Source organism: Corapipo altera, unplaced genomic scaffold (assembly GCF_003945725.1).
Source record: "Corapipo altera isolate COAL_440 unplaced genomic scaffold, ASM394572v1 107b, whole genome shotgun sequence".
Lineage (NCBI taxonomy): Eukaryota > Metazoa > Chordata > Aves > Passeriformes > Pipridae > Corapipo > Corapipo altera.
Window position 1 is genome coordinate 1,819,349 of NW_020884951.1, and position 23,813 is coordinate 1,843,161.

At 57.1% G+C, this 23,813-nt stretch overlaps 1 protein-coding gene across 2 annotated transcripts in view; it reads left to right on the forward strand.

The window, feature by feature from the left end:
- Positions 1–19,756, forward strand: part of EFNB1 (ephrin B1) — a 43,813-nt gene extending 24,057 nt beyond the window's left edge. Inside the window, exons 5-8 of one of the 2 annotated variants that reach the window (XM_027663211.1) lie at positions 13,099–13,191; positions 14,096–14,224; positions 15,214–15,518; positions 15,857–19,756. In XM_027663211.1, the coding sequence (XP_027519012.1) occupies positions 13,099–13,191; positions 14,096–14,224; positions 15,214–15,518; positions 15,857–15,916 (587 nt within the window). In that variant the 3' untranslated portion in view covers positions 15,917–19,756. Of the gene's footprint in view, positions 1–13,098; positions 13,192–14,095; positions 14,225–15,213 lie in introns of both variants that reach the window. The other variant, XM_027663210.1, reaches the window with a different exon arrangement.
- The last annotated feature ends 4,057 nt before the right edge of the window (positions 19,757–23,813 follow it).

Sequence of the window (23,813 nt, forward strand, 5' to 3'; positions counted from 1 at the left end):
GGGCCCAGCTCTGGCAGGACAACCCTGGGCCCAGCTCTGGCAGGACAGCCCTGAGCCCCCCTCAGTTCCGTTGTGGGAAATGGTTCTTAGTGCTTCCTGACGCGTGACTGAGTGGGTCGGGAGTTGTGGTTCTGCTCCCTGCATGGCCGTGGAGATGCCAGAGTGGCTCCTGGATGGTCAGACAGGAAGGTGTTGCTAACAGGAGAGGTGACAGCGGGGAGGACCTGGCACAACTACCCGCTGAGCTGGCTTGGCACAACGCGGTGCTGGCAGCGACCATGGGCTGAGTCACTGCCGGGCCGGACTCTCCTGGAGTGATGGTCACCATCCCTGTGCCAGCCTGGGGACATCTATCACCTGTCACTCAGGGAACACCAACTCTGCAGCCGTCAGGGATGCAGGAAGCCCTGATTCCAGCCCGGGCACCGCAGAGATGGGTTTGGGATGCCAAAAACCCTGGCACAACTCCCATGCAGACTCCCATCTCCTTCCCATATTTGGCACCAGCCTGATGGCCCTGGGATGCCAAAGTTCAGCCCTTTGTGGTCCCTCAGCTGATGAAAGGCTTGATTCAACACAAGCTTTGCTCACAGTGGGCAAAGAGGGCGAAGAGGGGCCAAAATCACAGCCTTGGGTCAGGCAAACATCTTGAAGCACTTGGTCAGTGGCTTCTCTGTGTTTGGAGGTCAAGTTCAAGCATTGATAGGGTCATCAAACTAACGAGGGCTGAAAGAAGGGGTCCTCTGAGCTACATCCCATGGGACCCTCAGGCTGTAAAGAGCCCTCAAAGACAAATATGTTCCCCAAAACAAGCTCAGAAGTGGAGCAAAGCACTGGGAAGAAGAAACGTGAGATCCCTCATATGTCATCCAAGTCCAGGAAGGTGGGGGCAGAGGGATTTACCAGCCTCTGAATTAGCCAAATTTTAAGGAGCTATTTTTCATTTCACACAAAAACTCAAGTGAAAATCAACCTCCTGGAGCTTTCGGAGGCGTTTTCACAAGCAGCTGACAGTGTGTTGCCGACTCCAAACGTGGCTCCCCAAGGGCCCCCATGGCTTTGGGTCGGTGCCAGCTCCCCTCCAACGCTGCTGGCACACCTGGGGCACTGCAGGTGACCGGCTCCGGCTCTGGCTCGCTGTGGATCCGACGGGATGCACAGCCCGGATTTTGTAAAGCCGGCATTGCACAGTTTACAAAATCCCGCCTGTGCGTCCTGTCGGATGTTTGGCTGAGCCTTTTAAGCTCATTTTTTTAATATAAAATCCTATTTATCCTCTATTTCCCAGTTTCAGGCTGTCTAGGGAAGCAGTGAGCGGGGTGCTCGGAGCATCCCTGTGGGGTGTCCCCCCTCCCCTCGGGGGGCCAGCACTGCCCTCTGCCCCTTCCTTGGACCGTTTCTGACTTTAATTTCTCTTGACTCCTCCGTGCTTTGATGCGAAACCCCTCGGAGCCAGGAGCTGCCAGCTGAACTTTGGCCCCTGGGTGGGCTGAGGATGCTCCTGTGATCTGGCCATACCCTCTGCTGAGCAGCCCCAGGAGTTCTTTCTGCCAAGAAATAAAATAGCCAAAAAAACAAAGTCAAAAGTCTCCCAAGCAGACCACCCACGTGTTGTCTTTTTTTTGTCCCCCCATTTTTTCCCCCTCCCTCTCCCCAAGCTTTGCCTGGACACACAAAGGGTTTTTTTCCTTCCTTTTCATTTCTAAGCCGGGGAAGCGCCACTGAAGCCGAGGGGAGCAGGACGTGTGCTGCTGGAAAACCTGCCCACAGGAGCCGGGGGCTTCCTGGGGTCCCTCCCATTCAGGGCTGCTCCTCGCCCTCGCTTTGGATATGCCAAGCCTTGTTTAGGGACACTTTTATCACGGAGGGACACGGCCCCAGCCCTGGGCTTAGCAATGAAAAGGCTTTTGAAAGCCGACGTTCCCTGTCCCTGTCCTCTCCGGAGCCTCGCACCGGCCCCCTCCACACCAGCTCCAGGTTTTCCTTGAAAGCATCTTTGCTCCAGAGGCTGGGCAGGGGAAGGTGATGCTTCTTCCTAAGCCTTTCCATAAAGAACAAGATGTGGCATCTCCTGCCTGCAGGTCCATGGTGGATGCAGAGGCTCAGGGGGACCGTGAGGCTCCAGCAGGATCTAGGCACCATCCCCAGGGTGGGGGGTGCTGAGAAGGCAGAGGAGCTGGGAATTTGGGAATTGGGTGTTCTTCTCCATGACAGGCTGTGATTTCTTCCATCCCTGGTCTCCCAGGTGCTTCCCTGCCTGCCTTTGGTGCCTGGGTGGGATTCCCTGTCCCTGACATCCCATCCCCTCCCTACAAAACCGTCCTGTGCCATGGGCAGACAGAGGGAAGTGTGTGCTGGTGGCTCTCTGAGCGGTTGCTCCTGCTGTGCTGAGTGGGAGGTAGGAAGGTGAGGTCCAACAGGAAGGAATTTTTGCTTTTTTCCCCAAAGGGAAGTCTTTTCAGTGGTTCCTGGGCCAAACACAAAGCCATGGGCAGGCTGCTGGGACCATCCATGGGGACTCTGGGGTGGTTTGTACTTGCAGACTGGTGTGTGGATGCAGGTTCTCCTGCTATTCCCTGGCCAGCAGTGAGGTTTGGATCATTCACAGCATCCTGATCAAGGCAGGCACATGATTCCTCCGCCCTCTGTCCCTGCAGAGCTGGTGGAGAGGCTGGTGGCTTGTGAATGGCTGAAATGGGAGGGAGGAATGTATCCCAGTGCTTCAAAATTATCTGTCCAATTGCATTTTGGGCTGGCAGGAGCAAAAGGACACAGGAAGGGGGAAACTGAGGACTCTTCTGGGAAGATACTGTCCAGAGGTGGGGTGGGGGTCCTGCTTTGGGCCTGCAGGTCCCCTGCCACAGGTGTGAGAGTGTGGCCATACCAACCTTTCTCCTCAATCTTGGTTTTGTGGATTTCTGGTGATTTTCCTTGTGTCCTTGGCAGTCTGTGTCCCACTGGAGTGTCCTTCCCTCTCCCTGGTGCCTGCGCTCCCGGGATGCTCGTGGGCAGCTCCGGCCCCGCCAGGGCTCAGCCAGCCCTGCAGGTTCAGCTCCCTCCACCTCCCCTCCTAATTCACTCCGGCTCCTAATTGCGTTTGCTGCTCCTCTTTGAACTTGCTCCAGTTTCACTATCTCTGGTAATGAGGTGCCTGGATAGAGATCCATTAATCCCCATGTCCTGGCAGCAGGGCGGTGTGAGAAGGAGCTCCCGGTGTGGCTCCCTGCCATGTCAGAGCTCTGAATCAGAGAATCAAAGAATAGTTTGGATTGGAAGGAACTTTTAAAGGTCACTGAGCCCATCTCTGGAATGCCCCATCCCGGAAGTGTCCAAGGCCAGATTGGATGGGGCTTGAAGCAACCTGGTCTAGTGAGAGGTGTCCCTGCTCATGGCAGAGGATGGAACAGAATGATCTTTAAGGTCCCTTCCAATGCAAACCATTTCATGATTCCATGATCTTCAGCTCAGTCAGGTCTGTGAGGGGTGTTGGTGGTGCCCAGCTGTGCTGGTGCCTCTGTGCTCTGGCAGGGACGTGCCTGGTGGTGTGTTCTTCAGCCTTGCACTTGCTCCATCCTCGGACACGGTTCCCCAGTTTGTTCTCTGTTTGGTTTTGGGGTTGTTGGTGGTCCCGGAAGCCCCTTCTGTGTTCAGTGGGGTGTGGGATGACGGAGACCGCCAGACAAACCTTGCTCAGCCTTTCGGTGCTCTCCAGGCAGCTGTTTGCAGATGTGGTGGGCAGTGCCAAGGTGTTCTTCCAGGCTGGATCTCTCACTTGTCCCTCTGGCAAGCCCCTGGCATGGCTGCAGTGTCTCACCTCTCCCCTGAGCCTCTTTAAAGCACAAAGGCCTTGTTTGATGACAATGCTGAAGTAAAAAGCGAGGCCCTGGTAGATGTTTCCCCATAAATCCAATGCGTTTGCTGTTTATTGGGAGTCTTTAAGCCCTTCAATCCATTTTTGATGTAATAACATCCGTAATCCAATCTAACGCTTTTTGGCAGCGGGATGCGGCGGGAGCGGATGTATTACCGAGGGTTGCGTTAAACCCCTTGTCTTGCATTTCTGTTTTTAGATGCAATTAGTCTTAACCTGGCAAGAATTATTTGTTGTAAACCAGTGCTGCCGCTGCAACGCGGCTTCGTCCCTGGGCCGCGCTACGTCAGCATTTTCAGTGTGGAGAGAGGGGTCACCTATGGACTCCAGCTGCCAGGATCATCCTTCCTTCCTTGGAATTTTTTGGGACACGTTGCCATACTTGCCCTTCTGGCTGTGCTCCTCCAGCTTCCGTTGGTTTGGGAAGCCTTTACTGGTGCCAGCGTGTGTCTGCGGGGCCGCTGGAGCTCCTTCCTTGGGATTTGATAATTTCTTCCCTGGTTCCTTGGGATGGGGGCTGTGCCGGGGGGGTTGTCAGCCCGCCAGCTCTTTGCTGATTGCATTTGAATGTGGCCACTTTCATGTGCTCCTCATCTTCCATCCCACAACTTGTTTGGTGGAGATGAGTTGAAAGCCCGAGTGCTGTTTGATGCCATGATGGGAGCTGTGAACTTCTGCTGATAAAAACCCAATTAACTGGTTTCCTCATTCTTCCCCCAAACGCGTGCCAAGTCCTCAACCATACCTGTCACATACCTGGGCCAAGCAAAGGCTGGTGGCATCCATCTGATTTTGGGGCTTTGCTCTCTATCCCTGTCCTGCTGGAGCTGATGGCAGAGGGTGGGTGGGACCCTCTCCTGTGGGAGATGCCGCGTGGGAGCCGGTGGATCTCTAACGTGTCCCACTCCTGACTTCAAAGCCGGGCTCTGGACATGTCAAACCCAAATAATGGCCCTTAGACAACACGCGGTTCCTTGTCTTGGAGCCTTGTCTGAAGACCGTGACCACAGTAAATGCGATTTTGTTGAGCCCTGTCCCTTAAGCCTCTGCCTCTTTTCTCTTCTCCTCCTCCCTCCTGACCTTTTCGGCTCAGCACTGTCCCCGGACAGCCCCTGGCAGCTGATCTCATGGCTCAGCCTTTCATGGCCCTAATAGGGATGAAAAGCCCCCTCCAAAAGGGCCGGTGTCCTGCACCCGGCCGGGAGGTAAATTCCCTGTGCTTTGATCTGCTCTGGGGCCGGGGGGCCCTGCCTGCCACAAACACCCGGCTGGGGGTCCCGGTGCCCGCTTAACTCCCTGGCTGCTGGGCAGCCTGGCCCTGCCCGCAGCCCTGGCACAGCCAAGGGTTTTAGAGATGGCCACTGGGTTGTGTCTGCCCAGGAAATCGGGCTCCCTGCATCCCGGGATGCTGCTCCCCACCAGAAACGATTTCCAAGAGTGTCTCTTTGACACTGTCACGACCCATTAGTAGAAAATAAAACGTGTTTAACTCCTCAGTGCTCCTGAAAACAGAGGTGACAAGCAGTAGTGACATGCAGGGGTGATGGCAGTGAAGAAGTGACATCTCCCCGTGCATCACCTGCCTGATCCTGCTCTGCCCTCACTCCTGGGACATTGGGAATCTACCTGTCCCCCCAGAAGTGCTCCCTCAGCAACTGTGGTGGGGGGCCCACAGCAAAGCAGCCCTGTAGTTTTTGTGGTGCATCCTCTCTTCCCCTTCCTCATCCTCCCCTTGCAGCCCCTGCTCCCCCAGCACATCTGCAGCAGGAGGACATGGAGATCCCAGGGCTTCTCCTGGAGCTGCAGCTGCACAGGCCTTGGTGGATCTGGCTCTTCATCAGTGGTCACTTCTGAGGGCTTCCTCCATGACACGAAAGAGAGATAACGTGGCTCCTTTTGGATTAAACTTTAATTAAGAGACTCTCAAGGCAGAAGCAGCCATCAGCTCGACAAGGAATTGAAAGAAATCCTGGCATACTGGTGCATCCAGGAGATTTGTGCATGGATAAGTGCAGGCAGCTACTTCGTTGGCATGTTTTTTAAAATAACCACTTCTTCATCCAAACCCTTTTCCCCTGGGATCCCCGTTGCACTCTACTGCTCCCGTAGCTGCCAAAGTGCGGGGAAGAGGCTTGTAGGGACCACTACAGCTCTGACCTGGTGTGGAAGGGTCCATGACAGTGTGTGCTGGGTCCTTTTCCATGCCTAATTTCTAAGGATCTGTGTTTGTCTAGCTCTGGACCAGACCGGCCATGCAGGCAGGGCTGCCTAGCGGTGTGAGGCACCTCTGGCATCTCACCTTTCCAGGGTGGATTGGTGTCACCCTCCATTCCAAGCCTCTTTGCCCTGGGACTGCTGGTTTTCTTGCTGCTGTATAATGAGTGTGCTCTTCGATCCCCCCTGGCAGCGCAGAGCAGGGGTTGCACAGCTCACGGAGAGGCGGCTGCGGGGAGCAGCAGGATCGGGGCACGGCTGCTCCCCCCTCTGCAGTGGGATCTTCCCTAAGTTGGGGGCCAGAGAGGCCCCTTCCTCCACCATTACTCAGCAAGAGGGCAAGTCCTTGTCTGGATAATCAGGGGCTTATTTGGCATGTGTTGGAAATGTCTAAATCCTGCAGCTCAGGGTGTTGCTGGAGACCGTTCGGTGCCGTGCTATTGTCCTGGGGCAGAGGGCTGAGAGCAGCCTGGGGTCCTGCCATGTGTGCTCCCTGGGAGCAGTGGATCAGTGAGCTCCTGCTCCAGCTGTTTTGGGGTGAAGCACTGGAAGCCAAGGGTGATCCTGCTCCAAGCTGGGCTCCTGTGGGTGCACGACCACAGCAGAAACAGTGCCTGGGCTGGCTCCTCTCCCAGCCATGGGATTATTTGCATCTCTGGGCCAGGAGTTGCACCCATGTCACCTCCCCACTTCCAGCAGGTTCCTGATGCTTATGCAAAGTTTACCTTTAATTGCAGTGGGGTTTCCTCCCGGAGCTCCTGTCCCTGCCTGCTGCAGGGCACCTCCTCCAGGCAGCTGGAGCTTCCAGAACATTTGCACATGAATCAGCCTGATAACCTGGAGTTTTCTCTGAGCCACTGGAGCTCCGAGGATGGAGTCCTTAGTGGTCTTGGGGGCAGCGTTGGCTCCATGTAGGGAGGAGCTGGCATTGAGGATGGCACTGTCCATCCCCATCCCCTTCCCAAGGGATTTCTGAGTCATCTTGCAGATGTTTTCCTACCTAACAGGAGAGATTTACACCCTGTTAAAAGGCAATAAGCGCTTTCCTCCCCTCCTGCTCCCAGCGGGGCCCACAAATGACTCTGGCAGAGCATCAGGTGGGGAATTACGTGGCACTTTCTTCCTGACCTGTAACCAGTTGCTTGGGGCGACCACAGAGTCTGCACAAATCATCTTCCTCTTCCAACAACACATAGTTTTTGTGGAAGGGGTGGATAGACCTGGAGACAAAGGGTTTATTTAGTGCCGTGTTCCCCCTGTGCTGGGCAGGGAGCAGGACAGAAATGGATGAAGCTTCCACGCCTCATCCACATGGACAGCTTGCAGTGCTGCTGCTAAAGGGCCTGTGAGAGAGTCAGCAAGCTGTGGTCTTGCAGCCAAGATGTGCTTTTCGGCCTGGATGAGGTTCCCTGCAATATAACAGTGACTCTTAATTATGATACTAATTAGGGTTGGTTATAATTTTCCACCAGAAAGCTGATTTAATGGGAAATTAGGTTTTCACTTAAGTGAAAGTGTTTGCTGTTGTTCTCCCTTTGCCCCAGGAAAGCATGTTGAGAGAGTGGAGCTGTAGCAGGTGGGGATGGGTGTGGTGTGTGTTCTCCTCCCTTCTTCGTTCCCCTGTCACTGGCTGACACTGCCAGCCCTGCACTGTGTGTGTCCCTCCACTCCCTATAAAGATTGGGGATAATTTAACCTTTTAATTTGATTTTGGGGGTGCTGGCCTTGGCCAGGGGGAGGTGAACCCCATCCCTGCCAGACCCTCTGCGACGATTTTCATTCCCATTTCCAGCAGTGCATTTGAACTGGGGATTTTCCCACTGTGTTTGCTGGAGCAGGATTGCGGACTGGGATGTCGGGATTCCCAGGGCTCCACTGGCTGTCTGCAGAGTGACTGCAGGGCTCCCTCACCTTCCCAGTAGAGGTGGGGAGGGATAGAACGATCCCAGTTGGCTCCATGGCACTGGTGCTGGCTGCATGGGCCCGGCAGTGCCCCTGATGCCAGGGCAGTGAGCAGTGGGGGCACTCCTGGGGTCAGCGGTACTGGAGGAGCAACCTCCTCTTTCCATGCTGGACCGGACGGCTGGAGCAGCTCTGGAGCAGCTCTGGAGCAGCTCTGGAGCTGGCAGGAGGGTGTGTGAAACCCAAGCCTTGCACCTCCTGTGCCGAGCGGGGACGAGACAGGGCCGGGCTGGCTCAAACACACGTTTCGGGGGCCGGAGGGCCCCTTCCCGGCGCAGCTGCCTTGGGAAGGCTGGAAGGCTGGAAAGCTGCTGCCGGCCCTGCTGGCAGCGTGACAGCGTGGGGTGGGCTCCCCCCACACAGCCCCTGCCCCAGGCCTGGCAAACACCCCAGCCAATGCGCTGGAGCTCATGGAAAGGGCTGGGGAGATGTGTGCAGGGTGGGGGGAGGTGTGTGGGGTGGGGGGATGTGCATGAAATGGGGGGCTCATCTCCCCACAGCAGGACAGTGAGGAAGTAGCAGTGATAGTGGTATTAATACAAATAATAACGGGATGCCGTGAGTGGGGGCTGCATGTCCCTGCTGCCAGGGAGGAGGAGGAGGAGGAGAAGGGGCTGTAACCAAGCCGTGCTCTCTGGAGGCCCCGGGCAGTTTGTGTGCAGCGGAGCAGGCGGGTGCCTCTGCTCGGTGACCTGGAAGTGGCTCCATGTCCCCTGGGGTGCCAGCCCTGGCTGGGATGGGGGAGGAGGGAGCTCGGTGCCCGTGATGGATTGGGCGCCAGTGCAGCACCTCTGTGTCAGCACCAAGGGACATAAAACAACTTGAAGGACCTGGAGGAGAGGGGAGGTGGCAGGAGATGGATTTTTATTTTAAGTAGAGTGTTTGTGGATTCCTGCAAGGATCTGTGGCGGTGTTGGAGCACACTGGAGATGTGTGAGACACATCTCCAGGGTGACCCATAGGGTCTTCACCTGTGCTAGGGGGGGCTTTCAGCCTGGCATGAGTGTCCTGGCTGAGCCAAGGCTGCTCTGCACCAGCTGCCCCTTGCCAGGATTGGTCCCTCGGCTCTGTTGGGATTGGGGTCAGGCTGCGGGGCACCGGTGGGTGCCGGTGGGATGCAGTCACCTCACCTAAAGTGATGGAAACACGAACCTTGTGCAGGTCTGGGGATGAGGGGGGCTTGGGGGAGGCGTCCGGGCTGTGGCCACGCCGTGCCTGGCTGGGTCTGGAGCAGGGCTGTGGTGCACAGATGGAAGAGTGATTAAGAGCAATAAAAGGAAAGAGACTTGGATTCGCTACAGTCTCAGCACATTAATTGTGCTTTGGGGCCCAAATCATAACGCAGCCCTGCTAGAGGGAATCCAGGAGAGAAACCAAACATCTTGCTCTGTCCAAGGCTGACCATTTAAGAGACCCTTGCCTTCATCTCCTGCCAGATATTACTTCCAGCATCTCTCATCTGCCAAAACCCGAGTTCTCCTTTGAAATATTTTGAGGGGAAGAAGAAAAGCTTTGGTGACACTGAGTGCTGGTGTGGGGAGGCAGTGAGATGCGAGAGCACATGCCATCGCCTGCTTGGAGATGGGGCCAAGAGGTTGTGGGGGCTCTCAGTCATCTATCCTGGCTCCTGGTGTGTGTCATGAGGCTGGACTTGGTGTGAGGAATACCAGGATTGGAGGTCCTGTCTGTGCTTCCATGGTGGCTGAGCATCTCTAAATTGACAAGCAATTACATGGTGAATGGTATCACTGGTAAATCCTCATCACTCACCAGAGGGGCTTAATGCTCCATTAGGGAAAGGCATCTAATGGCTCTGGGGGCTGGGAGAGGCCTTGCTCTCAGTGGAAGTCACCTGGCCAGAGGTTCTTTTTGCTCTCCCAGCCAACCTGTGAATCCCTCCAGAGTGGAACAGGGCCGGAAAATGCTCCTGTACACTCGTTGTCACTGGAGCTGTCACTGGAGCTGGATCGAGCCTCGCTCCTGTGGTGAGTGGAGGTGACAGTGTTGTTTGAGACCTGCCATTTCCTATTGCCTGGGTATTCCCGACTCCCTGCCTGGTCCCTCCGTGGTGTCACAGCTCTGCCTCCTGCTGCCTCCCTGCAGCTCCTCTCTCCAGCTCAGGGCTCTCCCACAGCTGCTGCTGTGCCTGTGGATTTAACCTTTTCCTCCCGTGTTCCTGTGGGTTTGCTGACTCTGGATTCCATCGGCAGCTGAGGACTGGGGTGTCACCACTGCTCACCTGGAGTGAGTGGCACAGGCGCTCCGGGAATCCATCAACTGCCTCCTGGATCCCATGTCTTCACTGGACCTGGGCTGACCTGATCTTGGAGCCTTCTGCTCGAGCTTCTTCCACTGAGAGAGCAGGAAACAGAGTGGGAGGACCAGCTCTCCACGGCTGAACTTCACAGGGAACCACGCTGGAGGAACCTTCACCTCTGGGTCCTTGGGGACCCCCAACCAGAACCCCTGCCCTGCTGGACCTGCTACTCAGCACATCCCTCTGTCCTACGTGTTCAAATCAAACCCACCAACCATTGGACTCTTCACCATTGGGATGGATTTTGGAATTTTGACTTTTGGAAGCCCAACCAGCTGTGTGGAGCATCCAGCTTTGCTCTGCCCCATTGTGGATTTATACGGAGCGTGGCAGCATGTGTCCTTGTTTCCAGAGGCCATTCCAAGACCATCACTGTGGGTTTTACAAGTGTTTTGCCCTTCTAGCTGCTCCCTTTTACATTACCTCAAGCAACTGCTTAGTTCCCTCTCAAAGCTACTTTCTCCCTCATCATTAACACGAGCAGAACAAGAAGAACCTTCGTGCCCAAGTCCTGTGTGTGGGGTGGGAAGGAAGATGCTCAGCTGTGTCCCTTTGTCCATCCCTGTGGCTCCAGCTGCCATCCCTGTGGCTCCAGCTTCCGTCCCTGTGACTCCAGCTGCTCCCTCTGTCCTCTTTGGACCTTTAATGTTTTTGTTGTATCCAGACACAGCGTCTCTGTAGTTATTTGGAGGAACTGCTGTCTCCTGTCACTGCTGCCTTTGTGGGATCTCCTGGCTTCCACACTTGAGCCACGATTTGTCTGTACCTCATTTTGATATAGTTAGGTAATTATTTATAAACAAGACTCACGAGGCCTCGCAGAGCCTGGTTTTTACAGACTACCCCATTCTCCCCGAATGGATGAACCTCTTTGACATGGAGCAACCTGTGGCATGGAGCTTGGAAGGTGGGAAGCTGTTCATGGAGCAGCTTCAGTGCCGTGGGCTGGGATGTATCCACTTATTTCACCCCCGAACCAGTGCCTCTGGCCTGGGAGAACTGAGCTGCTGTACTCTCTGCTGGAGTTCTCTCCCTGAGATGTTTTTATGGGGAGTCTGAACTCAGGCCCCTCCTAGTTGGATTCCGAAGAGCCTGAGCAGGCTGTTGGGGGCATTCCTCCGCATTCCCAGGCGTTTGTGTGGGGATTTGTGCTGACTGTGCTCCCGTCGGATCACCCGCCAGCAGATCCCAGCTGCCTGGATGCACAGCTCCTTCCCGGGGGCCGTGGGAGAGGAGAGAACTCGACCCAAGGACTTTGTGATCAGTGAAACATTTGCTGGTGCTTCAGGCGGGAACCTGGATTGCACAGAGGTGTTTGGAAAGAGCTGATGGACTTGGAACTGCTTCCCAGCGGGATCTGGATGTGCTTTCCGGAGTAACCCAGCGTGGAGGCTCATGGAGGCACCCAAGGGTCCTGTTGTGGGAAGGGGAGTGCAGAAGGATGACCTTGCTCTGTACTCCAGCCTCTTCCTATCCCCTCACTGACACCCAGCAGGGTCCAATGGATTCATCCCAAATTTCCACTGGACACCTGCCCTCCCACACCCCCCCTTTTGCAGGATGGAGGCAGGAATTGGGCTGCGTGGGGAACCTGAAACCCCAGGGCTGAGCTTTGGCGTTGAGGCTCGGGTAGGTGTTGGCTGCGCCGTGCCGGCCAAGTCCTGCCTTGTGTCTGGAAAACTATCCCCGTAGCTCCGTGATTCTCCGTCGCATCACATTCCCGACGCTGTTGCTGAGCTCTGCCTGGCTTTCGTTGCTTCCCTGGGTGAATAAATCCCTGTGCTTGGATTTGGTGGAGCACTGGGATGCCACGATGGATGGAGGTGTCAGTTTGGGAACCATTGTGATCCCTGGGCAGGGCTGGCTGTGTGCCAGCGCCGCTCCACGCCTGGCACAGCGTCCGTGTCCAGGGCCCTTTTGGGGTCAAAAACCAGATTTTTGAGTGTGGTCAGCAGAATCTGACCCTTTAGGTGCTTAATTCTGCAATCGCCTGGTTTGGGTTTTTGATCTCTCCTGTCCCCCCTGCCCTGAGCCGTCCCCACTGTGGGGAGAGGGCTGGAGGGTGGGGCTGTTCCCTGCGGGATGGCAGCAGGAGCTGTGCGGTTCCCTGCGCTCCCACAGGATCCAAAGGCTTCAAAATCTGTGCCGGCTACAGCGAAAAGTTAATGTGAATTTAAGTGACTTCTGCCCTGCAATTAGAGCCCCTGGAGCCCACTGGGGCTCTGAGTTTACATTCTTCACCGAGGCACAGGGTGTAATTAGAGATGTATAATTTAAACTGTGCATATGCAAGTGTTCCCATTCTGCACCAGGAGCAAAGGAAATTATCCAGGAATTAAAGGGGGAGGAGGGTGCAGGCAGGGAGAATGGCTCACTTGTGTGGATGTGGCAGTGAGGGGAAGCTGGAGGGATCACGTCCTCACTGCTGCAGGCAACTTTGAAGGGGCAGGAGCTGGGAATTCAGTGGGCTCCAGACTGGGTTGTGAAAATGTGGCTGTAATGTGGGCTCAGGTGGGAGGTGCTGAGGGAGAGCTGGGACCTGGCAGTGCCAGGGGACAGTGGGGACCTGACTGGGGACAGCAGGGACCTGCCTGGCAGTGCCAGGAGACAGTGGGGACCTGCCTGGTGGTGCCCATGGAGAATTGGACCTGCGCAGTGGTGCCAGGGGACAGTGGGTGCCTGCCCACCTGTTCTCCCAGGAACCTCGTATAACATTCCCTCTCTTTTCTTGCAGCCACTTCCAACGGGACGCTGGATGGCCTGGAGAACCGGGAAGGAGGGGTCTGCCAGACGCGCTCCATGAAGATTGTCATGAAAGTGGGGCAGGGTGAGTCCTACTGTGCCCTGGGGTCTCCTGCTGCCCCTCAGCTGGGGTCCCTGTGCTGCTCTGGGGGTGGTTCAGGATTCCAGGGAAGCTGAGGCCACACCAGCTGCTCCCGGGAGCCCGGGTTAGTTCAGCAGAATTCCATTTTTAGGATCTTTTCTCCTCCCTTTTTTCTCTTGCCAATATCACACATGTGCAGAGCACTGGGATTCAAAGGGAGTGATTGTTCCCGGTCACCTCGTGGTCCGTGTCCCAGTGGGAAGCAAACTTGGCATGGGACCCATGAGCCGTGCGAGTGCCTTGGGGGGGGCTGGCACAGGCAGTGCCCTCGTGACTTCCCGGGTATCCGAGGAGGGGTTGGAGCTGGGCAGGGGTCAGGGATTGGGCTTGGCAGCTCTCAGCTGTCACTGGTGGCAGTGGGACACCAGTGGTATCACCACGGGCTCTTCTCCTGGAGCTCCTGCTCCCCATGCTGAGCTGCCTCCCAGCCCCAGCCATGCCCCGGGCTCGTTTCGACCCCGACTTGGATGCACAGCTCCCGATTCTGCTTCTCATTATTGTGTTTGCACGTTGGGGCCAATATTTATAATAAACAGGCAAAGCTGTGCTGCAACCTTGGCCTCCTGCCTGCCCTTCCCTTCCTCCCCCTGCCCGAGCAAGAAACCTGCCCCAGCCCACGCACAGGAGCTCCGAAAAGAGAAAACCAGGGAATTAGGGTGGGGACCTGCTTCCCACAAGCCCTGGAGCAGCTCAGCCTTGCTCGGTTGCTCTCAGCATCTCCCATCACTCCTGTGCCCCGTGGGAGCAGCTGGGATTTAGGGGCAGTTGTTCTTTAGGGCCAGAACAAGCTGCTGCCATTCAGGTTGAATTGAGGTTTCTCATCCATCCCTCCCCTCCCCTCTCCCAGATCCGAACGCGGTGATCCCAGAGCAGCTGACGACGAGTCGGCCGAGCAAGGAGTCGGACGACACGGTGAAGATGGTCACGCAGAGCCCACGCAGCAAGATCCCGGCGGTGGAGGAGCCCGGCAAGCCGGGTGGGTTTCCCAGGGACCCCTGCGGAGGGATGGGGCTCTGTCTTACAGCTGGAGGATGCTGGCCTTGTTGCATGGATCCCAGGGATACCAGGCTCTCTGGATCAAGGATCTGGATGGGTTTCCCATGAGCATTGTGCCCATCTCTGCCATCCCTGCTGCTCACAGCAACTCCTGCCCCAGCCCAGGGACCCTCAGGCCTGGCACAACCTGACTGTGGTGTGGAGCAGCTTGGGTTTGTTTTCCCAGCTCCTGGCAGGAGCTTTGCAGGGAAGTGCTGTTTCAGCACTCTTCTTCCTCCTCCTCCTCCTCACTGCCCATCTGTTCATCACTGTACGTCTGAGAGTGCTTGAGGAGGCGAGGTCCTTGGGTTTGTGAGCCGAGCCCATGTGATAGCCCTTTGAAGATGGTTTCCTGAGTTCCTGACTCCGCTGAGAGCAAAATGAAATCAGACAGAGCAGGGAAGAGTTGTTTTTTGCTTCCCACCTGGATCAGCTGCTGAGCACACCCCCCTTGGGAGCTGTGGCTGCCCTGGCCCGGGGGTCAGTAATCGGATATTGGGGGGCTCTGGGTGTCAGGGCCCACTTTCACCAGGACAGCCAGGTTGGTTTTGGAGAGCAAGGGCTCCCAGGGTGCAGGTTGATGGTCACCTGGACACGAGCAATGCTCTGCTCCATAGGCTGGGAGATGGAAAGGGGGAGCAGTGATGGGGAGTGAGGGAGAGGACACATGATTCCCCTCCCTGCAGATACTCAGGGTCCTTCCTGCCCTGCCCAGTCCTTCCCAGGGATGTGTCGGTCTGACTGGGGTGGGAAGGTGGTGAGGGGGCTGCTCCCCTCTCTGGGAGCACGGATGTTGTGCTATGTTTGGGGGGCAGAGAGGGGTCCGATGGACGACTCGTCCGCCTGCTCCACGTATGTGCTCCACACACGGACAGAGCACGGAATTGGCTGCCTGGCAGGGTCTGAATCCCCCCTCCCTTTGCCTTTCAGGCTCTGTCAACCAGGATGGCCAGGAGACCCAAGGTCCCAGTGACGGCTTCCTGAGCTCCAAGGTGGCCGTGTTCGCGGCCATCGGCGCCGGCTGCGTCATCTTCATCCTCATCATCATCTTCCTCGTCGTGCTCCTGATCAAGATCCGCAAGCGGCACCGGAAGCACACGCAGCAGCGAGCCGCAGCCTTGTCCCTCAGCACCTTGGCCAGCCCGAAATGCAGCGGGAACGCGGGCTCGGAGCCCAGCGACATCATCATCCCCTTACGGACTACAGAGAACAACTACTGCCCGCACTACGAGAAGGTGAGCGGGGACTACGGGCACCCCGTCTACATCGTGCAGGAGATGCCCCCGCAGAGCCCAGCCAACATTTACTACAAGGTGTGAGGAACAGCCTGGGAACGGCCGATGCAGGAGTGCGGGAGCGCCGGGCGCGGGGGCCGCCCGCCCCGGGCTGGCGCCGGAGGGAGGAAGCGAAACGACCCCCCCGGCACGGCGGGGCAGCACCGGGGCTGCGCCGGGGAGCGGATGGCTCACGCTCACGTGCTGATTCTCCCCTTTGTATTTAGTTTTGTAGTTCTCAGCTTTTGTAATCCCGAGACTCGAGGGTGAGCCTTCAGCCTCCTCCTCTTCTTCTCCAGACTGTGGCCGGCCGTGGGGGCGGGCGCCGTGCCTTTCAGTGCTCGGGACACCGCTGGTAAACCCGGAGACTCCACCTCTCCTTTTCGTTCTGGGATTTTCCCTCCGTCCTTGCTGAAGTGCCCCTGTGCCGGGAGCCTGGAGCGACGCTGGGGCCGTGTCCGAGGAGCAGCAAGCGGCCGCGGGGGGATGAGGAGGAGGAGGAGGAAGCTTTGCCACGGTGCCAAGATGCAGACAACTGTGCAGGGAGGAAGCTGGCAAACCCGATTTACTACTACTACTATTATTATTATTATAATTATTTTAATTTTTTTGTAACATTTTTATTTTTGTGAATTCCGGGCGGGACTCTGGCCCGCCGCCGTCGGGCACACGCCATCGCCTCCTTCCAGCACGCCGTCCCCCCGGCCCCGGGGCACGTCCCGCTCCCGCCGCTGCCCCTGGAAACCTTTGTGTTCGTAGCTGTTGACTCTTGTTTTAGTCTCTTTATAAAAAGAAAGAAAGAAAAAAAAAAATATTCTATCTACACCCTGTCTGAAGCATTCAGTGCGTGAGGGGCTGGGGCTCCTCCTGCCCCGTGCGGAGCAGCTGTGGCCTGGCAGCTCTTCCCGACCCCTCCGGAGCATCCCACTGTGGAGAAAAGCCTTTGGGTTTCCATTGGGCTGGAGCTGAGCCTGCTGGAAGCAAAGTAGGGGGTGGAAGGGGGTAGCTGCAGAACCCCCAAGCCAGGCATGCTGTGGGAGGTTGTCCTTGGAAAGGAAAACTGGAAAAGAAACGTTCCCGACCCACAGCTTGTGCCGGAGGTATCAGGAGGAGGCTGGCGCTTGGGGCTGGAAGCCCCCCAGGAGGCTGGAGTATCAGGCTTGGCTTGGCTGGGAGCTGAGCCAAAGGCTTTTCCATGCCCCTTGGTGAGACCTGCTTTGGGGACCAGCCTCTACCATGCCTGTCCCCCCACTCTGCTCCTGGCACAGGAGCATCCTTGTCCTGCCACCTCCTCCGGGTCCCACAGCCTGTGCTCCCCCACCCTTGCCTTGCCCATCTCCTGCCTAACACTGGACAGGGTTGAGCTTTTCTGGTGGGATCATTCCCTGCTTCCTCCTCCTGGGAGGACCTGCTGGTGCTGTGGCCGATGCCAGTGGGCATGGTGGAGCTGGCTGTGCCCTGTCACCCACCTGTCCTCTGACTGTCCCCCCTTCCTCACTTTCTTTTCCTTCCAGCAGTAGCTGCTTTTGCTCAGGGAGCAGGAGTGGGGCCAGCAGGGCTGCTCCGCCTGGGCTGTTCCCGCCTGTCCCCAGGGCCCTGAATCCCACGTTAGGAAGTGCCCAAAGAGCGAGGGAGCTGCTCTGCTAAAGTGCCTTGACGAGGAGTGGGCAGGGGTGGGGGGGCAGAGCAGGGACAGGGGTCCCGATGACTCGGGGTGTCTGATGACTTGGGGGTTCTGGTGGCTCGGGTGCTGCGCTGGGGTTTGGCCCCCAGTGGGATGGGAGCATCCTGGGGTGTCACGTTGTTGGGTTTGTGGTGTTCTAAGGCAGGAATTCGGGCTGGAGCGGAGCAGGGTGTCCCAGCTCTCCTCCTGCCCTCAGCATCCCGAGGTGATTTGGTTTCCAGGGCCCCGAACCAGCTGCTTCCCTAGGGAGGGATGAGCTGCAGTGGGTGCTCCTCCCAGCCCTGCCCCTCTCCCTGTTCCCCCTGTCCCACCACTGCTTTTCCCCATGTAGCACCTTCCGTCCCTCACTTTTCCATGGCATCCGTGCCAGTGCTGCCCACCCTGGCCCGGGAACCATCCCCACCAGGACACTCCATTCATTCCCTGTTGGGAATGGGATCTGTTCTTGGAAATCCCAGAAAATTGTGTCTTAAAAAAATCCCCCTTTCCTTCTCCCGTCTGCCAGACCTCGACCTGTGGTTCCCAAAGTGGCAGAGCCCTGGCTGGGCGGTGACAGTGACAGTGGAATCCCTTGGGAGCAGCGGCCGGAGTGGAGGGGCAGGAGAGGGACAATGTAGTTTTGGTTTGGTTTTGCAGACGATGGGACGGAATCTGGCCACGGGTTGTACCAAAAGTGATCTGACAGTGCTGGTGGCTTCCCACAGTCGCCATCCCCAGCTGACGTCCCCATCAGTCCAGCTCCTGCTGGGAACAGCTGGAAAACCTTGTAAATATGTGAAGAAAGGGTGAAATCAGAACTCTTGGTTTTTGTCGAGCACCTCAGGCTGCTGGGTCCTGGATCGGAGTGTGTCCCTCGGGTTCTTTTCATGGAAATTATTGAAGTTTGGTTGATTTTTTTCTTTTTTTTTTTTTTTCTTTTTTCTCTTAATTATTTTTTTTTTGTTTCCTCCCCGTTTTGTTTGTGTAAATACTAGTCTTTTTTGGAAGAAATAATGTAAAGATGTTTTGTATAAACTCCGAATTATTTTCTGGTTGCTTTTTCTTAGAAAAACAAAATGAGAACTTAAAAAAAAAAAAAAAAAAGAAAAAAAAAGAAATTTTAACCACGAGAACGGGTGTAAAACATTGTCATAGTGCTCAGCGCTGGAGCCCACGGGCTGTGCTGGTGTGGGGGCTGCTGGGGGGCAGCACTGGGGGGCTGTGCCCTCAATATAATGCAGGAGTGGATGGGCTCCAAGCAGAGAGGGAGACTGGGAGTCTGGGATTCTATTCCATTGATTCCAGGTCAGACCTGGCTCATTCCCGGTGAGTTTCTGGCTGCCCTGATTCCGGGCAGAGCTTTGAGCCCTGACCTGGGCACGGGCAGAGATTCGATGACATGCGGTGACCTAAAGGAGCATCAAATTTATCTCCTTATTTATCTTTAACCAAAAAACCCCCAACCTGGGGATGCAGAACTCAGTGCAACATCCTGAGATCCTGCTCTGCTTTTCCAGGCCTGTGGAGCTGCTCCTGGTGCAGATTCCTTTCCCAGCTGTCGCTATTTTCCATCTGCCAACTGCCAGCACACCGTAGCCTCGTCTCTGCTTGGTGCCCGGGTGAGGTTGTTCCTCCTCAGCCATGCCCACCTTGGGTCCCTGCCCACAGGGAAGTGCCAGGCATGCCAGTGACACCAGAGGTGGCTCTGGTGGGCACGGCCACCTCCCTGTGGGCAGCCAGAAGGCAGCTGGGAGCTCCCAGTCCTCCCAGTGGCTCACAGGAGCCGGACTGGGAATCTGCATTATATTGACAGAGGGGTCCTTGGAGGATCCAGAGGCACTGGAGCAGGGATGGACATCCCTCCCTGCATCCCAGCAGTGCCTCACACCAGCACATCCACACCACGCTCCCACATTTCAGAGCTGTGACCACGTCCACATCCCACAGCGTCACATCCGTCCCGTGTCCCGAGGGGGGACTGTCCCCACGATCAACCAGCCGCGGGGCTGCTGCCGCCCAGCCCTGTGCCACGGCCCCGCCGGAGCATCCGGGCTGCCGGGTTCCCTTGTCCATCCTCCGCTGCCGTTAGCCGAGAGGTGGACGTGGACTTGGAGCCCGGATGCAGCCGGTGCCTGTGTGGGGCACACGGGATGGGGCTTTGGTCATGCGGGAGTGGTTTGGGATCCCGGGCACGGAGGGAGCGAGGCCCCTCTGTGCCAGCACCTCCTCAGGGAGCGGCTGCTCCCGGGCAGGGGCACATCCCGGATCAGGCCTCGGCATCCCCGCACTGGTTGATCCTCCTGGGCTCCCGGTGGGGCTCTGGTGGTGCCGGGATCCCCTCGGCCGCGCTCCCTGGCACCGCAGATTTTCTTTCTTCGTGTCATGTTCCTTGGTTTGATTCCTTTCACCTTCTCCCAGCTCTCCCTCCCAGTAGCATATCATCGGCATCGGTAACCAGCTCTGTGGCAGCTGAACTCCATGGAGCCGTGATGGAACCTGATATATTGTTAAATAAAAGGGTTTTTTTCCTATGGAATCTTGGCTCTCTCCTGTGTGCTTTTTTCCTGCCCCAGGTTGTGTTTTGAACAGCCACAGCCTGGGCTGAAGAGAACTGGGAAGAGTTGGCTGGTGCAGATCCTCACTGGCATGTCCTGGAGGGATCTCTTGGGTTTGGTTTGGTCAGCAGCAAAGTTTGGAGTTTTTTGTCCAATATTTGCAGCATGGACTCAGGGTTGGATGGACTCAATGGTTTTAGGATTGGATGTGGATGGATACGGTTGGGTACTCAATGGATATGGTTGGACTCAGTGATCTTAAAGGTCTTTTCTAGCCCAAATGACTCTTGATTCCATGACTCTGTCCCTGAGGAGACAGAGGCTCCTCTGAGGCCACCAGCTCCCCTTGGACACAAACCCTGGGCTCAAGGGGCTGGTTCTTGGGCACAACCAGAGCCACTGGGATCATGCCAAGAGTCTGCTGGAGCGAGCAGGGACTGCCAGGATGGGGGTCGGGGTGGGGGGGCCCTGGGTGCACCAGCAGTGCTCAAATGTGGTTTGCTGGTTTGAAAATCCTCCCTCTCTGCGTGCTTTGATCCCAGTGGGAATGAAATAACACTTTTAATTTTAAACAGCTTCACTGGTCCCTGATGCCCGAAGGGAGAACTGTAAGTGCCAAACGTGCCGGGACCTGCCAGAGGAGGGAAAAGTGCTTTAACAGGTTCCTGGAGCCCACACCCGGCTGAGGAGCAGGAACGCGGCAGGTCCCCCCTGCTCTGGGGCTGCTCCCGGTGGGATCAGCATGGACTCAGGGCTGTGGACCCTGCCAGACCCACAGGATCGCTCCTGGTGCTCCACGTGTGTCCTGAGGCTGCTGCAGGGGGGGTTCCATAGGGCAGGGGTGCACCAGAGCTGCATCATCCCAAAACACGGAGTTTTGGGAGCCTCTGCACTCGCCATGATCCCACCCTGGTGCAAGGTGCTGTGGAAGCCCCTGGACTGGGAAGGATTTGCTTGGGAGCACCCTGACTTGTGGCCGTGGTGGGAGGGGATGTCCAGCCGCAGTGCCTGTGCCCATGGGGACACGGGAGCTGAGGACACGCGGTGGCTCCGCTCCTGAGGGCCGGATGGCAGGGAGGGATCGGCAGGATCTTACTCTGGAGCCTCCAGATCTGGAAAGTTCATTAAAGCTGCAGAGCTGCTGATGGTTTTGGATGTCCATCAGGAATGGAGGAGTTATTTTAATTATTTCACATAAAGGAGCTTTCTGTCGAGTTTATTAACTCACCCTTGGCCAGATCCCACTCGGGAGTGGGGCGGCTGCCAGGTCAGCAGAGCTGGAGCGTTTTGAGGGGGTGGGATGCTGGGAGTGGTGCTACTGCCACATGCCATGGCCAGGGTGGCACCCACATGGAAGGGGAGCTCATATGGGAAGCACCTTTATGACCTGGTTAAGTGATGGGAAACTCAAAGCACCTTGGAGGTGGCAGGGAATGACAGATCCACAGCACTCCCAGCTCTGCTTTGAGACCAGGCTCGACTGGAGCTGAGACATCAAGGCCACCCAGGGCCGCTGTGGGGCTCAGGATGAGCCCTAGTGTGGGGAGCACAGGGCAGAGGCACCCCCAGGGTTCCCGGATCATTGGCTCCATGTGCCGGGGCCGTGCTGGGGGCACTGGTGCTGGCAGGGTGCTCTGGAGTTCCACCCACCCTTGCCCTCCTATTCCCAGCACTGCCGAGGTATTGCCATCCCTGGAGCTTCCCTCCCTGCCCTGAGCAGTGGTTGCTGCTGCCCGTCCATGGGATGAACCAGCCCTGGGAGGCAGCAGGGATAGAGCTGGAGCACCAGTGCCTCCAGCCCCTTCTCCTCTCAGCCTTGACTGTGATTCCCTGGATCTCGGCTGGGCTGAGGGTGAGCAGGGCAACGTACCCCAAGTTCCCTTTCCGATATCACACCCCATTCCCCCATCACTGCAGCTCATTCCCAGACCCAGCCACCCTTCCCAGCCCACTCAGCCTCCTCCTCCGGCATTTCTGCTCCGAGGGGAGCATCTGAACCCCCCAGCCTGTAAGGGGCTGAATAACAGCAATTCCTTCAAATCACCTTGGCTGGGCCAGCTGCGGCAGCCAGGATTGGGAAGTTTATCCTTGTTTTCCCTACAGTATATCCAAAATAACTAACAGGTTCCCCTGGTCGAGGCGCTGGGCTTTTCCCACAGCCAGGTTTTCTGCCACATCCACCCGCTCGCCTGCACCTGGTTTCCAGGGAGAGGAGCCTGGAAGATCCATTAGGCTGTCGTGGAATGCAACGAGTCCCACGGGCTCCGTAATGAGAGCAATAACGGGAATGCACCGGGGGGCTGTTTGTCACGGGGATGGGGATGGGATGGGGATGGGATGGGATGGGGTGGGAATGCGGATGGTGGTCTCTCTCTGCGCTGGGCGCTGGAAGGGATGGAAGGAGGAGGAGGAGGAGGAGGAAGAGGAGGAAGAGAGCATGGCTGGTGCTGTCACAGAAGAGGGTCGGGCTCCAGCGCTCTCCCTGTGTTCCTGTGCCGCCGCCAGCCCCGTCCCTGTGCCAGGGCAGCCATCTGTGCCCGAGGCGGAGCAGAGCCGGGCCAAGCCCCGTCGCACAAAGGCCCCGCAGTTCCCGGGAGCTCGACCCGGCGGAGCTCAAGTGCTCGGAGAAAGGACTCACGTGCTGCCAAGGTTTTTCCTCCGCAGGCAGGCCCAGAGCCAGGGGGATGGATGCAGCCTTGTTCCCCTGGCAGGGCTTCCAGCATCCTGAAAAGGCTCTTCCCTGGTCAGCCAGCTGGGACACACACAGCCCGTGAACAACCTCCTTGGGTATCCTGCTGGGATAACCACGAGGAAAGGGCTGGACTGGAGAGGTTGCAGGGCTGGGAAAGTCAAGGGATCCTTGGGAGCATGCTGGGAAGCCATGGAGGGATGAGGAGGAAGCTTTCTCCCAGCAAAACAGGGACCTTCAGGATAAATCCAGTAGGTTTTTTGTTCGTTAAGAAGGAATGAACACAAGTACAGCTCTACAGCAAACATCAGTTAATTATGTGCAAGGTTTTAATGTTCCTGAAACACAACCCTTGGAGAGGGTCCCCTGGCTGCTGGAATAGGGTCTGAAGGAAAAACAGAGATTTTCCTTCTCGGTGAGAGGAAAATGGGAAATATTGGTGCAGGGGCCACCCCAGGAGCCGAGCTTGGGGGGGTCCTGCCTCTGAACCAGCCTGCAACCCACTGGGATTGGGGTGTCCTGGCTCTCAGCAGTCCTGGGACACTGACAGGGGTTTCTCCTGCCTTTGAGCCAGCTCAGAATCCCACTGGGGGGTTACCTCATTTCTTTGGTTGCTCTGTGCCTCTCCCCTGTCCCTGGGAGCACAGGGTAATGAGGACACTGTGACTGCAGGGTGGACATGTCCTGGGGATGATGTAATCCGGGCACCCATCACTTCATCCTATCCCATGGAGGAATGTGCTTGAGCCTTCCTGCCCATTCCATGTCCCCAGGGCCATGGATGGGAGTGCAGGGATGGGATTTGGGCACAGCTGGGACAAAGCTGTGCATTGGGGCGATCCTTCTGGGTCTCCTGCAGCTCCTGCCCCCATCCCAGGGATCACCTCCAGCCTTGGAGCTGCCCTGGCTGGGAAGGGCCAAGCGAGGCTTCGGTTTCAGCCGAGCTCCCCCCCTAATTCCTGCAGCCTGGTGTAATCCTCCCGAGTGAGCCCAGAGCCAGGTTCCTGCTCGAAATTGGCTCTTGCTGTGACTCTGAGCTCTTTGTAAGGAAGCTGAGCCAGGAGGAAAAGCGAGCCTGTGACTCCAAAGGGCAGGGCCTGGGGGGGCTTCTCTCTCCTCTACCCAGGGCAGGGGGAGCTCAGGTGGGTTCTGGCCCAGCTGGTGTCTGGTGGCTGGGAAAAAGCCCTGAATCCTGCTGGGAGCTGGGTGGGATCCTTCCTGAGGCATGGGTCAGGGAATAGGGTGCCATGGGGTGCCAGACCTGGCCGGCAACAGGAGGCCAAGGGCTTCTCCAGGTGCCCGGGACGTGTCCCAGCTGGAGTGGGCTTCTCCTGGGGCAGATGGAGGTG